Below are 13,986 nucleotides of genomic sequence, written 5' to 3'. Positions count from 1 at the left end.
ACATGCATTCTGGCTTGACTTTTAAAGTATTTTTTAAATATATATTTAAAAATTGATAAATAGTTGATTTATTTGATAAAATAATGAAAAATTGGGGCAAAATGCGCATTTCATAAATAGTAACTCTCTCTGTAGGTGAGTAATGAGACAGAAATGCATTTCATAAAGCCATTCGACAGAATCATTAAATAAACTATTTTCTGATTTCTTGGAACAACATTTTACTCTTATCGACTTTAATTTAATTCATTAAATTTTGTGAATGAATTCTATTGAAGTGAATAAGATGCTTTAAGATCGACTTTTATTTTCTTCCTTCTCTGAAATATGGAATTGTTAACCTTAAAGAGAATATGATTTAAATTTCAATTTTAGGAAAATAATAAAAATGTATTTAAAGGTTGATAATTTAAGAGCACCTATTGTAATGTAATATGACCTAGTTTAAATATTGAAAATATGAATATCAGTTTGAATAAAGTAGAATAATTTGCTTTTCTTTAGCAGAGGCTCTTTAAAACCCCTTTGTAATTCCTTTAAAAAATTTAAACAATTAATTTTATTTCCATGTTTTCTTAGTAATAAAAAATAGAGTTTAAAATTGAGAGTAATATCAAATTATGTTTCAATGGAGGCATTATAATAGCTATGTCAGATAAAGTCAATTAACGTGTCGTCTCTGCGTGAATTTAGTATCTCTTGTCGAGTTAATGGTATAGGATGCTGAAAGACATAGAATAAATATCTGCTGAAAATAATTATTGATTTATTCCGTAAAGACACACTATTATAAGCGTTCAGAACAGAAAGCTGGAATCTAGGCATGTTTTGGTCAGCTACAAATAAAATGAAGTCAAATAATTTGCTTTCGTTACATTACCAATTTTATTAAACAGCTTAAAATATTTCTGACTTAAATTTAACGGTTAATAAAAGGATTAGGATTTAAAGAGATTAAAATGTCGATAATGGGAATTGGATGTTAGAAAAACTGTTAAAGCAATCAGATTAACGTCAAAATTTTTTTAAAATAGCTGTAAAAATTTAAATAAATTGAACTGACTTTGCATAATAGAAATAAATTTCAATAAATTATTACGTGCAAACTTTGAATTTTTGATTTTAGTAAGTTGAGTACAACCGTGAAGATAAAATATTTCTCCCAAGAGAAACTAGTTTATATGTTTTAATATACTTTATTTTTTTTAAATTTATTTCCAGAACCTCACACTTCTACTTTGCCTCGAGTGACTTTTCATCTGAATCAGGCGAAAACAGAGGAGGGAGGAAATGCAGAGCTTCCATGCATAGCTGAAGGAAATCCGGCACCATCTTACAGGTAAGCTCTCATAAATTTAAGTTAACATAGTTCAAATTTTCATTAAGAGAGCTGGACAATAAAATAAAATATTATTCTCAGAAAACAACCATAGTGAAATAAAACAATAATAACATATCTAACCAAACGTATATTTTTTTAATTTTTTTATTTTGGATAACTGATATTTTGTATCTACAATTTTGGATATCAGCTATATTGTATCTGTTGCATTGTTGTTATACCAACATCTGGTGAATTATCATTTATTTATGCTTCCGCATCTTAAATTTTCAGTAATAAGTAGTCGATGAAATAAATCATTATTCACAGAAACAACCAAAGCAGAATTAAAAAAATATTAATATATATAATCGAAATTGACATTTAATATTTAATATTTTGGATAATAAATTTTGTATTTATTATTTTGGATGGTAGATATATTGTGTCTACTGTTTCGGATTACACATATTTCATATTTACTACTTTGGATATTAGGCATATCGTATCTGCAACAGTATTACTATACCATTTTCTTGTAGATAACGTATGATTCATTTAGGTTTATGTACTTTAAATGTTAAGAGAAAGTTGGTTAATGAAATGAAATGTTATTTACTGAAAGCAAGTGTAACATGATAAAACAATAATAGAAAATCTAATAAAAGTATTTTTTCTTCTGTTTTAGATTACAGATAAATTTTAGATAATATTTTGAAAAACATGTAATTTTTATCTCTAATTTTAACGTGAGGATACCGGTTTGTCGAAATCTGTTCTTTATTTTTTGTTTAATAAGTATTTCGGTAAAAATGGGATATTTAAACATTAGGGATCTTTCTTTGTAGCATTTCTTTCTCCCAATAACACCCTAATTAATAAATTTTAGCTCATTGTTCACGAAATGGATGACGAAGGCATTTCAGTTGTAAAATTCTGTTAGCTAAGTATATGAGTTATGAATAATGAATCAAAGAAATTTACAATTTTTAAAAACATGTTAGTTGTTTTAATTGTTAAGAAAATACTTCGTTTTTTAAGAAGTAACAATTATAACCTAAAAAATAAAAACTTTGTAGGGTTAAATGCATTTTTTGCTTTTTCTTTTTAGACTCCCACATTTAATAAATTTTCATTGAAATAAAAACTGAATTTCGAAATCAAATAAACTTACATGCAATGTCACTGGCTTTAAGTTTCTATATAATACAAATTAATAAATAAATGATCTACAACTCTAACTTATGTCTTTGGACTTCAAGTGCTACATTGTCAAATATTATCTAATTTTTTTCAAAAACTTTTCCATTAGTTTAATTGTAAAATTCTGAGTACTATGAAAAATACCAAAACAGCAACAAGAAATAGTAATAAACCAAAATTATATTAGATCAATAAAATGCTAAAATAATAATTTAATTACTTTTTTGTTTAAAAAAATAATTTGGGGCTTTGAATGCAAAAAATAAATATATTTTATTCTTATTATGTTTATACTGTTTACTTAAAAGATAAAAATTACGAAATATGTAAGTTTTATTGTATTAAAATGATAAAATCTCTTAGAAATAAAAGACAATCGAAAGTATTTAAAAAAGGTAAATTGATGCAACATAATTAAACAAATTAATAAACCCTTATGTCTTCAAATTAAATTAACTCAACTGCAAATTAAATTCATTTTAGCAATTTCAAAAACTTAATACCCTTGTCTTCAACTCAACTATGAATTTCCACACCAATTGACAAATGGTCTCACAATATAGCTCTATTCTCCCGTATTAAATCAAACACAAAAGATACATACCATTATTTTCGACATCATATCAAGCGTTCCTCTTCGAAATTCATTAAAATATTTTTGGATGAGCAGTTTTAATTTATATCTATGTCAAAATTCTATACATCTTTGCTGTAAACCAATGCAAAGTGACGTGCTCTATTAGAATTTAAAATGTTTTTATTTGAGTTGAGTTTTTGTTGTGGACACGTTCGTTGAAAATCAGCTATCTCTTCATGAGGTAGAATTTCCATAAAACACGTTACTTCTTTTTTAAAAAAAAGTTATTGTTCTTTTTTTAATTGCCGAAATTTTTATTCTATGAGAAGCTCCTTAAGCAACGTCCTTGTTGAATATTTTTTGAATTGTCAAAAAAATAAAGAAAAAAATATACATTAGTGAATCTCTTTTAAAAATCTAATGAACCAGAAACGAGAAGTTGTTAATTGTATTACAAAGTTCCAAATACAAAGTGAAATTTTTAGAAAAGGCTCTTTTGTCTTAGTATTTATCTAGTATTCTACATAAATTTTCATGAAACGTACTTGTTTTTTTTTAAATGAAACTAGGCCCGTTGTGTCGGTATTTAGATTTAAATTTTTACTAACTTTGATGTTGAAAACAAAGTAAACAACTTGCGAAAAATGGCAATATTTACAATACTCTTAGGCACCATAAATTCATCTATATATTAACACAGATACCTTATGTCAAAGATGCTTCAAAGCCTTAAAATTTTTCAGTCATGCGAAATATTATGTTTGCTTTTTCATAGCATATCATCCAGAAGAGTAGTAATCCATTAAAATGACGAAACTGGAGTTCTAACAGTAAATCACTTTGGGCATTCTTAAAGTACAGGATACAAAATAAAGCTATTAATTTGTTTTTCATCTTCTCTTCATAAAAATACACATGCGAAAATAAGGCGATGAATTTTCATCATGCGTGCCGCGTAACTCATAATAGTTTATTTTTAAAGCCCATTTTTATCTACAGAATGTTTTATTCTTAGTGATGCAAAGTCTGCTCGAAAAATAAACTACTAACTAGCATATTTATTTCTTTTTGTTTACTTCTCTGTCATGTGATTTATACTCTTTGTTTTATTTTTTTTATTTAGTTATGTGAGTGTATTTTTTATGGCAGCCCACATTTGTGTTAAAAGCACTAACTTTTTCTAAGTCATTAATCTTTGTTGCCAAGATCTTTTTTTTTATTGTTGGCAAAGTTAGTGGTCTTCTAGAAACTTTACTTAACGCTGAGGTATAAATTTATCTATAGCCGGATGTTTTGATCTTCCACTTGGAGAATTTTATTGTATATTTCAATAAATTCTGTACACAAAAATAAGTATCTGTATTTTAGTAATATTTTCAAAATTAAATGGAGGATTTATTTATATGTATAGTATATTTTTACGTTCATTCTAATATGCTTTTTACCCTTCACTCAATTATATTTTTCTTTCCCTTAAGTAATTTATTAGAAATTTTATAATTAATTTATGATGTAATTTGGATTAATTTAAAAATTAGATATGATATATTTTATCACAAAAAGAGAGAATAATTTTAAATTTCCAGACATGAAAGAAATAGAAGGGCAACATAACTACATATCAAACATTTTTTTCTTTTCATTCATTTACATTCATTTATGAATCCAAATAGAAATATTATTTCCAAGGCTTAACTAAAAACATTTTTGGCAAAAAAAGGTCACATTTTTTGTTGAATTATACTTTTGGGAGTAATATATCTCATCTAGCATGTGTTTATTCCAAAATTTATCGCTGCAATTACAATAAAACCCCAGCTAGGAAAAAAAAGATTTGATTATCGATAAAAATATCATTCTCTTAATGTCGAAAAAGGTCCCATTTTTATAAGCGAATGATAGCTTCACAAATGTTTCAAAACTACATTTTCACAGGAATATTTTAGCATTTAATAAAATATTTTTTCAATATGCTGTATTTTTCTCCTCAAAATAATATTAAGGTGTTTTATTTTGAGACATTTTGAACAGGCGCAATTCAGAATTGAATAAGTTTTTTTTTCAGTATATAATTACCATAGTTCTGCAAAACAATAGAAGAACATTAACGATACAAACCATTAACAGTACAAAAACATTATCTGATAACCTTTTTTTAAAGTATTTGACAAATATGTATTATATTTTAGTTATTTTTATTATAAAAATTTTCGTACGTTTACGCATTTATATAATGTGAATTTTTTTTATTTATGTTTTCTAATAAATTATTCATATTTTATGGCTAGCTTTTCAAGTTTCAATTACTTAAAATAAAAGAATAAATCTGTATATCTATTCTTCGATTTATTTTTAGGCAAACTTAAACTGCCAAATGCAAATGTACATGCAAATGTTACCCAATTTATCAATATAATTATGACAAATCCAGGAAACGCAATACATTTATTTTTCTTTAAATGGACTTAAAAAGCTGAATAAACTGTTTAATAATGTTGGGAATTTGCATGAAAAAAAACACAAATCAAGGAAACAAATTAATGGGTTGCATACACAAAAAAATGATAATTTTAGCTAATTTACTTTTACTTTTAACTTTTTTTTCCTTTTCTATTTATTTTAAAATTTTTTCGCTTATTGAATGCTTATTAAATCAAAGATAACTTTTTAAAAAACGCTTATATTATTAATTCTTCATATCAAAACAAGAAATATTTCGCTAATCTGCCAACAACTAGTCTATAGGACTAGTCTAAAAGGAAGGAAATAGAAATAGGACGGACTCAACTCGAAAAGCCTAACTTGGGATACATGCCAAATCGGGCTTATTTTCGGCAACTGGAAAAAGATTTCAGCAAAATTCCGTTTATTCAGCATTTTATTTTCTCGATCCACGAAAAATAAAATACCAAGTATTATGAAATATTCAGTCTCGCGTTCTAATAAGCTTTAATTAAAAATATATGATATTATTCTGATTCAAAATATTTGGTTTCAATAAAAAGTTAATAGATGGGGAAATATAGAATGGAATAGAACTAGATGGTTTAAACTGACTGAAACTGCCTAGGCCGGAAACCGAATGAAGTGTCTAAGAAAAATCACACTGTTAAACAGGATTCTTTCACATATGAAGAAGGTCATTCTTCATATGTGTCTGAGGTCACTCCTTTGAACCCTTAACATTGAAACCTAGAACGTGAAGATCTGATCATTAGATCAAAAGTTATTCAGTTTTATTTTGCGCACTAAGCATTGTTTTTCTTCTAAGATAATAAATAAATAAAAACCCACGCAAAGGGTCATCATAAAATTAATCAACTATTTTCTGATGATGAATTCTTCTACTTTGTCCATGAAGTATTGAATTTTTTTAGTGATTAAAAACTACCTTGTTCATGGTTTTTTAACCTACAAAATAAAGACATAATCATTCGGGACACTACTATATTTTCAACTTATAACTGACTGCTGAGTTCCTTACAGATGATTTCTTATAAATACTTAACAATAAAGACATTAATTTTTTTCTTATTTTATTAGATGGATGAAAGATCTTAATGGTATATTGAAACCAATTAAGGAGGATGGACGAATCCGTATTAATCAAGGAACTCTTCATATAGAAAAAACTGCCAACTCGGATTGCGGGAAGTATCAGTGCATAGTCAGAAACACTATTGGAGAGCGACGAATAGAAACTACTTTAAAAGTTTCTGGTAAGTAGGATGTAACTAGAAATATTCCTACTATTTTACGCAGAATGATGATTAGACATTTAAAGTAGTACAGCTACTGTAGTTGCTACTTTTTTTCATAGTTTGTAGTGTAGTGTAAAAAAAAGTAGTGTTGTGAGTTGGGCAATACAAAAAAAAAATAAATAAACATTAGCTTGCAGCGATTTGTGCCAACTACTTTCAACATTAGAAAAAAAATAGTAACACTGCTGTAACACGACTAATTTTTTGAATCTTATGGATACAAGTCTTTGCTGGTCTGTCAATGGATGCAATGGAAAGCGATAATAGCGATAATGAATGGAAAGCGATAATGGATGCAGCTGAGCGATAATAGAAATTACGAATTTAAAATCACGTATAACTACATTTAGCTAACAAAAATCACGTAAAATCAAGTATAACTACATTAGCACAAAAGCTACATTTAGCTGCATTACAAATGGTTCTTTGGTGTATTCAGTAATATAAATACTCGCAATGAACCAGAAATCCTAATTAAATGTACAGCAGCTTAATAGACAGTACATAAATATAAGATATGTCAGTAAATAGATAATCATTTCATGTTTAAAATTTAAATGCAGGTTTCCTTTAGCTCCATTGGTTGAGCAGCTAAAACCAGAATAAGGAATAGAAAGCTACAATTAGCTGCATTATGAGTGTTTGTGTGGTGAGCTCAGTGATATAAAAAATAGTCACAGAATGTACAAGAAATGATTTTGATTGTTAAATATACTGTTAATACAATACATTCATAATTGAACAAATAATATATGAATTATTTAAAACACAATGAAATTAAAAACTGCAAATATAACTTTTTTCTAGCTCCTTTAGTTGTGCAGCTAAGTCCAGCTCATCAGGCACTGAATATTGGTCAGGAAGCTACATTTAGCTGCAATATTAGTGGTTTTCCGGTACATTCTGTTGTGTGGAGAAAGAATCAACACACCCTTAAGACAACGGAAAGAGTTCATCTTCTGTCACGTGACGTTTTGCATATCAGATCTGTCAGGAGAGAAGATAAAGGGATGTATCAGTGTTTTGCATTCAGTGATTCAGATAACGCGCAAAGCACTGCAGAACTCAAAATTATAGGTACATGTTTAAATGATTTACTCTTAAGAACCTGTTATACAAATAAAAATTGTCTTTACGAATCTGTTCCTAAGGAATAAATTGAACAATTTGCGCTGAAAGAGATTTGTATGTTTAAAATAATACTTACCAAAACGTTATGCGTTTTGTTTAAGTTTTAGTTTATGCTATATTTATCTTTTACTTATAAACAAACACTACTACATTAAAAAAGTTAAAAAAATCGGATTATAAAAAAAAAAAATACGATACATCTCATTAATTAGAGATTCTAATTGCGGCTATGACTGGCTCATTTGTATATTGGTTTTGACCTGCATATTTCTGGCCATATTTCTGGCTGATTCTATTTAAGCAATTTTTAGAGAATTAGAATAATTTAAGCAATTTTTCTAATACAGCTGTGCTTTTATTAATATTCTTTAACCAAAAAAAATAAATTTTTCTCACATTTATTTTAATTAATTAAATAGGAAATGTTTCATTCGAGTTTTGTTAAAGTTAAAAACTATCTCTAATGTTTAGTATAATACATTCTTTGTAAAATCTAAAAAATATAAAGCAATATTCCAATGCAATTTTGTTTCTGAAATTTAGATATTGCTCCAGTATTGGTTTCAGCATTTCCAGAAAACATCGTACATCCAGGCGATGAAATATCTCTTCAATGCATTGCAACTGGTAATCCAACCCCCCAGGTGAGATGGTACTTTGAGAGCAAGTTGATTGAGGATAGACCTCGCTTTATTGTCAGTGATTACGTCAATGGACAGGGACAAATACTAAGCTTTCTTAATGCTAGTGACATTCACCTTAAAGATAGCGGCGAATACCAATGTCACGTCACCAATGAAGTCGGAAGTCTGTTTCATTCAAGCCGTGTTAACGTGGTTGGACCTGCTTATATCAGACGAATGCCGAATCTAACTGCAATTGCAGGAGAAGACTTAGTAATTCGTTGTCCTTATGGAGGTTATCCAATTAAAGAAATTATTTGGTTGAAAGGTAAATATCCCAATGTGTTCTTAATTATAAAATAAATGCAAGGCACTTCATTATAGAATGACAGGGAATATTTTTTATAGAATATAATTTATTTTATTTTTATATTTTTATTTTAGATGGCATTCTGCTGCAGCTCTTCGGAATAATTTTTACAAATTTAGAAATAGCTATATTTGATATTAGCTACTGAAATAATCATTTATAAAGAAAATTAAATTACAAATCCTTCCATCATCCATCCTTTATGCCAGCATGAGAGATGGCATGTGCTTTAGTCTCCATAGAAAACAATTTGGAATAATTTTAAAACTTTTGAAATTTATAAGGTGAATAACATTTTGCAATAATTGGTTGCTTCAACTTTTTAAGTATCCTAAAGCAATGCGCTTTATTTCCATCTGAAAAACCTACATTTATTCTAAGGAATTAAAATATTTCTTGCGAGTTTCAAACCATTTTCTTTTTCATGCATTATGTTCTGTACATGGATTTTTTATGCAAAATAGATTTATTCAAGTGCGTAGCCGTTTTGATTGATTTTCAATAAAATTTTTAAATAAAACATTCATTTCTGCATTTTTTTGATAGCATAATTCTTTGTCTGTATTTTCACAAATTCTTAAATTTATTCTTCGTACCATTCGTATTGTTCGCAATAAAAAATTCCAAACCTAAATTCATTCCTAAAACGTTGCTCCTGGATAATGCCAGGATTATTTTGAGTTGTTCTGATTGATGTCCAAAAAAATGCCTAGATTATAATAAAACACTTTCGAATATTTTAAAGCATATCTTTTGTATTTGTCATTTATGGTACATCCATAAAGGAACGCCACCCGCATCATAATTATTTTGACAAATTTTTCTGTTATTCCATTTTATAGATTGCATTTCAAAGCAAATCAAGGTTTTATGCGTTTTACAATAATTATGTATTTAAAAAAAACATTCTGTTAATACATTTAAAAAGAAACACTTAGAAAAACTTTATCTTAAAGTTGGCATTTAAATCTTGTATGTCTTTAAATTTAAGTATTCAAATATTCCAATAATTGTTATAGCTAATAATTTTTTAGAATAAATTCCTATGGTAATTGTAACAGATTTCCCCAAACGTTTAACAAAACGTTTGATGAAGGAAAGCATCAAAACATCCAGAATATAAAAATGATGCGCAAAAAAAGGAAAAAACAAAGTTTCTAATTAAAGTCTTTGAGCTAGAAAAAAACACGTTTAAGTAGCGGGAACATTTTTTTTCATTCTTATTTTATAAAAGTATTAGCGTTTCATACACTGGTTTCTCTTACTTATAATTGTAAACAATTCCGTGTTGATTATCTCTTAACATTCGAATGATGTAAAAAATTTTAAAAAACAACATTATATAAGCTCATAAGTACTGTGGTTAGAGGGTGCCTAGAAATGCTTTTGCTTTGAAAAATGTATACTACTTTGTGTTAAAACACCAAATGCAGGTACAAAACAAAAATACTATGCAGTTATCACAAGAACTCCTCTACACAACAGACTTGCCCTATAGTTGCTACTGTGTTTAAGAAAATATGTTATATCGAATAGAAATGTAAGATTAATTGTTCCACATTGATTGAGTTGGGATAGTTATGTTATTCCTTCAGCTGTTAGAGATAAGAAATTGTTTTACCTTATTTACCATAGTTAGAAACTTTCGAGTTACATCATGAATCTTGCTATGGAAAATATTCACTCATAAAGAGAGAGCATGAAATTAAAAAAAAACAACAACAGTTGAATATATTTTCGGTTGTCAGATGCTCTAATTTCCTAATTCAATTATTGATCCTCTGATATTTTGGTCATTTATTCAATTTTAAATTTCTCTGAACTGATTGCAGAACGTATTATTGAACCGAATCCGTCTCCGTTATTTATATTTCTTGTGCGACATTATTCAAAAATTTTGTATAAACGCATTCTTAGTTGTCTTAGTACATATATTATTCAAAAGGTGACCTTAAAAATGCAAAGTAATTAATGCAAAGATATTTTAAGATACCAAATCAGGAACAAAAATGTACTTTCTCTGATTAAACAAACCTTTATTTCAAAAAATTCAGATTTCGGGCCTTTAAAATATACGGCGGTTAGCCGTATCATGGAAGTATGGCTCCAATAGTTTGGTCATGGGAGCGGATCAAAGTTTGGAACACTTAATGTAATTTTACTTTTCGAGTATTCCGCCATACATCGAGAACTTTTTTTAATTGAATCAGAAATGTTTTGCACATCAATTTGAAATTTGTTTATCCAAAGATGCAAAATTCTATTTTGAATAATTATTTAATTTTTATTATTTCATATAATAATATTTTAAACAATTTTGAATTGTAATTTATAAATAGTTTTGCACCATTTTTAAGAATTGTAATTTTAAAAGGCAAAACTTTAAATTTGAATAAAATGGGTTGAACAATTCCTGGATTTTTAAAGAAGTTTTTCATTTAAAAAAAAATCGAATTGCTTAAAAAATTCTCGAAATATGATGAAATATTCAAAAAGTAAAATTAGCATTAAGTTGTCCTAGCTGTGAACCGTCCTCCTGCATAGATTGCAGCTACCACCTATATATTCCAAATGCATTGATAAGAAATATATTTATTTGGAAAACGCACTTTTGTGTTCTGATTTCGTAATTTAAAGTACCGTCTGCGATAATTAATTAGCAAATTTAAAGTCAACCCATTGGAGCATAAAGACGGAGTTTTAATGCGGCAAAAGTAATTCCGTGTGATTCGTTTAATTGTTCCAGCATTATACATGTTTTATGAAATTTATCTATTTGTTAAGATGATTTGATTAAGCCTCGTGACTTATTAATACTTGTATTTGGTTAACTGTAAATGTATTTGAAGGTGGCAACATCCTTCCAATGAATCACCGTCAGAAGATCAGCCATACAGGGAGTTTAAGCATTCACAGTGTGGAAAGGATGGGAGATGAAGGTGAATACACTTGCATTGTTGCCGATGAGAAAGGTGAAACAGCGAAATCGACAATCCATATATATGTTGTTGGTGAGCATTCAGCTTCATAGTTATTTAATAAATGCAAGGTTTTGTTTACAACTAATGAACTAATTAACTGAAAAATGAATTCGTAGTTTTAAATTTAATTCTTTATTTATGTCTCTATGTGAGTTTAACAAAACTGCTGCACGGGGAAGTGATGCAAACTAATTTGTAAATGGCGATTTGTATATTGATGTAAGTATCATATAGTACTTGAAATTTAAAAAAAAATAATTCTAACAAATTTCGCAATTAAATACGAAAAAAATCTATGTCTAACGTATCATTTTAATTAGAAAGCTCAATTTTGCACAATGACGCTTCTTCTCTTTAAAATGATTTAGAAATCAATAAAAAAATGCCGTTGGAATAAGTCAATTTTTTTACTCGTTATTTCCTTGAAAAAGAATTTTTATTTCCTATGAGCTGAACAATCTGTCATCCCGATGAGCAGACCTAGTGCGTTCTCCAGAAGTGGTATCCACTCTTTCAGGATTGCTACAATGGGTGAGATACCGTTGGCCATGTTAATTTGGACGTCTAGTTTCTGTCACACTAGATGGCAGCACCGTGATTCTATTTGTCTAAATTTAAATAATATTTCTGAAGTGCACTGGGAATTTAATTTTGCCGGAAATGCCAAGAGCCAATAAGGCACTTAAGGATATATTTTACATGCCGCATAATCATACGACATGGTCGCTGAGGATTTTCTGAATCCCGAAAATAGGGTGTCTGGGCCGGGGATAGAACCCGCATACTTGGGCTCAGAAGGCCGACGACAAACCAACTGCCCCACCCAGCCACCTTTAAAAAAGGATTACCATGTAAATTATTTAACTAATGTAACTAAACCTTTGTTTATTACCCAAGATTAACTATAAGAAACTAAATCCGACTTCTTTACAGTGAGAAATATGATTAACTTTAGTTAGTAAACTCCTGTTACTTAGATTATATTACCAAAACTTGTTTTTGATTTATTTTAGGAAAAAGTTTAAAACTTCTTTCTTTAGCAGTGTAGTTTAGTTTAACTGAAACTGTAATCAGTTTTATACAGTGACGTACTTTTTTGTCAGAAAATGAACAATGCGCTTTTCATTGTTTAGATTTTCAATTAGTTTTCGAGCAACAAAATAGTTAAATTTTTTTCATGATTAAACGTCAACCTACTTCTGCAACTTTTTTACACTTTACCCCAAATATAATAAATAAATTAACATAAAGTTTAATCTATAAGAAAATATTAAATCTATAGTTATAAACAAGAGCTAGGTAAATAGAGTGAGCGAAGCAATTTGAATTGACGGCGTAAACTGTTTCGGGGTTTTATCGAGCATTACGAAGAAGGACACTGAAATCACTGATTTATAAATTAATGAATTTATATTTTTAAAGTTCATTCTTACCTTTGAAATAGAAAACTATAAAACCAATTTTTTTTAAATACAGTCATTTTTGGAGGTTTAAAAATTGAGTCTCGTCCTCCTTAACTCATCTTCCAATTTTAGCCTGAAGTATTCCTATTAAAGAAAAATAATAATAAAAAATAAAATATAAGATTTTGTTAAATTACGTCCAATAAATTATACTATACTCTCCGGGCATAGCAGAAAACGAAAGAAAAAAATATTGGAGTTACATCAAAAAGGAATCCATTAATATTATTTTTTGATGTAATGATTTTAAGAATCTTTTCAGATATCATATTTTATGATTGGTATTATATTCTTGTAGATTTCTAAAGCAAAAGTAACTTTTCCTTTCGGAGCAAATAAATTGATTTTGCAATGAAGATATATATATTACGCTTTAAAACATATTTCATTTCGTAACAGGGAAAGAAGAGGGCTTACATTTTATCTAATTCATGAAGAACATTTTATCACACATGTTTTTATTTTTTATTATAAAGTCAATTTCTTTTATCTTTTATATCTAGACACGATGATTTGTTTCACCGAATCTTGTGTCAATGCAGTGTAATGCTATAGT

General features: G+C 28.0%; 1 protein-coding gene across 1 annotated transcript in view; it reads left to right on the top strand.

Annotated features, from left to right (window-relative positions):
• The window catches only part of LOC107443826 (cell adhesion molecule Dscam1), a 74,699-nt gene that overhangs the window by 37,092 nt on the left and 23,621 nt on the right, over positions 1–13,986 (top strand). The window contains exons 5-9 of the mRNA XM_016057829.3: positions 1,222–1,339; positions 6,645–6,820; positions 7,670–7,939; positions 8,537–8,944; positions 11,836–11,997. Coding sequence (XP_015913315.2) covers positions 1,222–1,339; positions 6,645–6,820; positions 7,670–7,939; positions 8,537–8,944; positions 11,836–11,997 — 1,134 coding nt within the window. The remainder of the gene's footprint in view (positions 1–1,221; positions 1,340–6,644; positions 6,821–7,669; positions 7,940–8,536; positions 8,945–11,835; positions 11,998–13,986) is intronic.

Source organism: Parasteatoda tepidariorum, chromosome 1 (assembly GCF_043381705.1).
Source record: "Parasteatoda tepidariorum isolate YZ-2023 chromosome 1, CAS_Ptep_4.0, whole genome shotgun sequence".
Taxonomy (NCBI): domain Eukaryota; kingdom Metazoa; phylum Arthropoda; class Arachnida; order Araneae; family Theridiidae; genus Parasteatoda; species Parasteatoda tepidariorum.
This window is presented reverse-complemented; position numbering and strand designations above follow the sequence as displayed.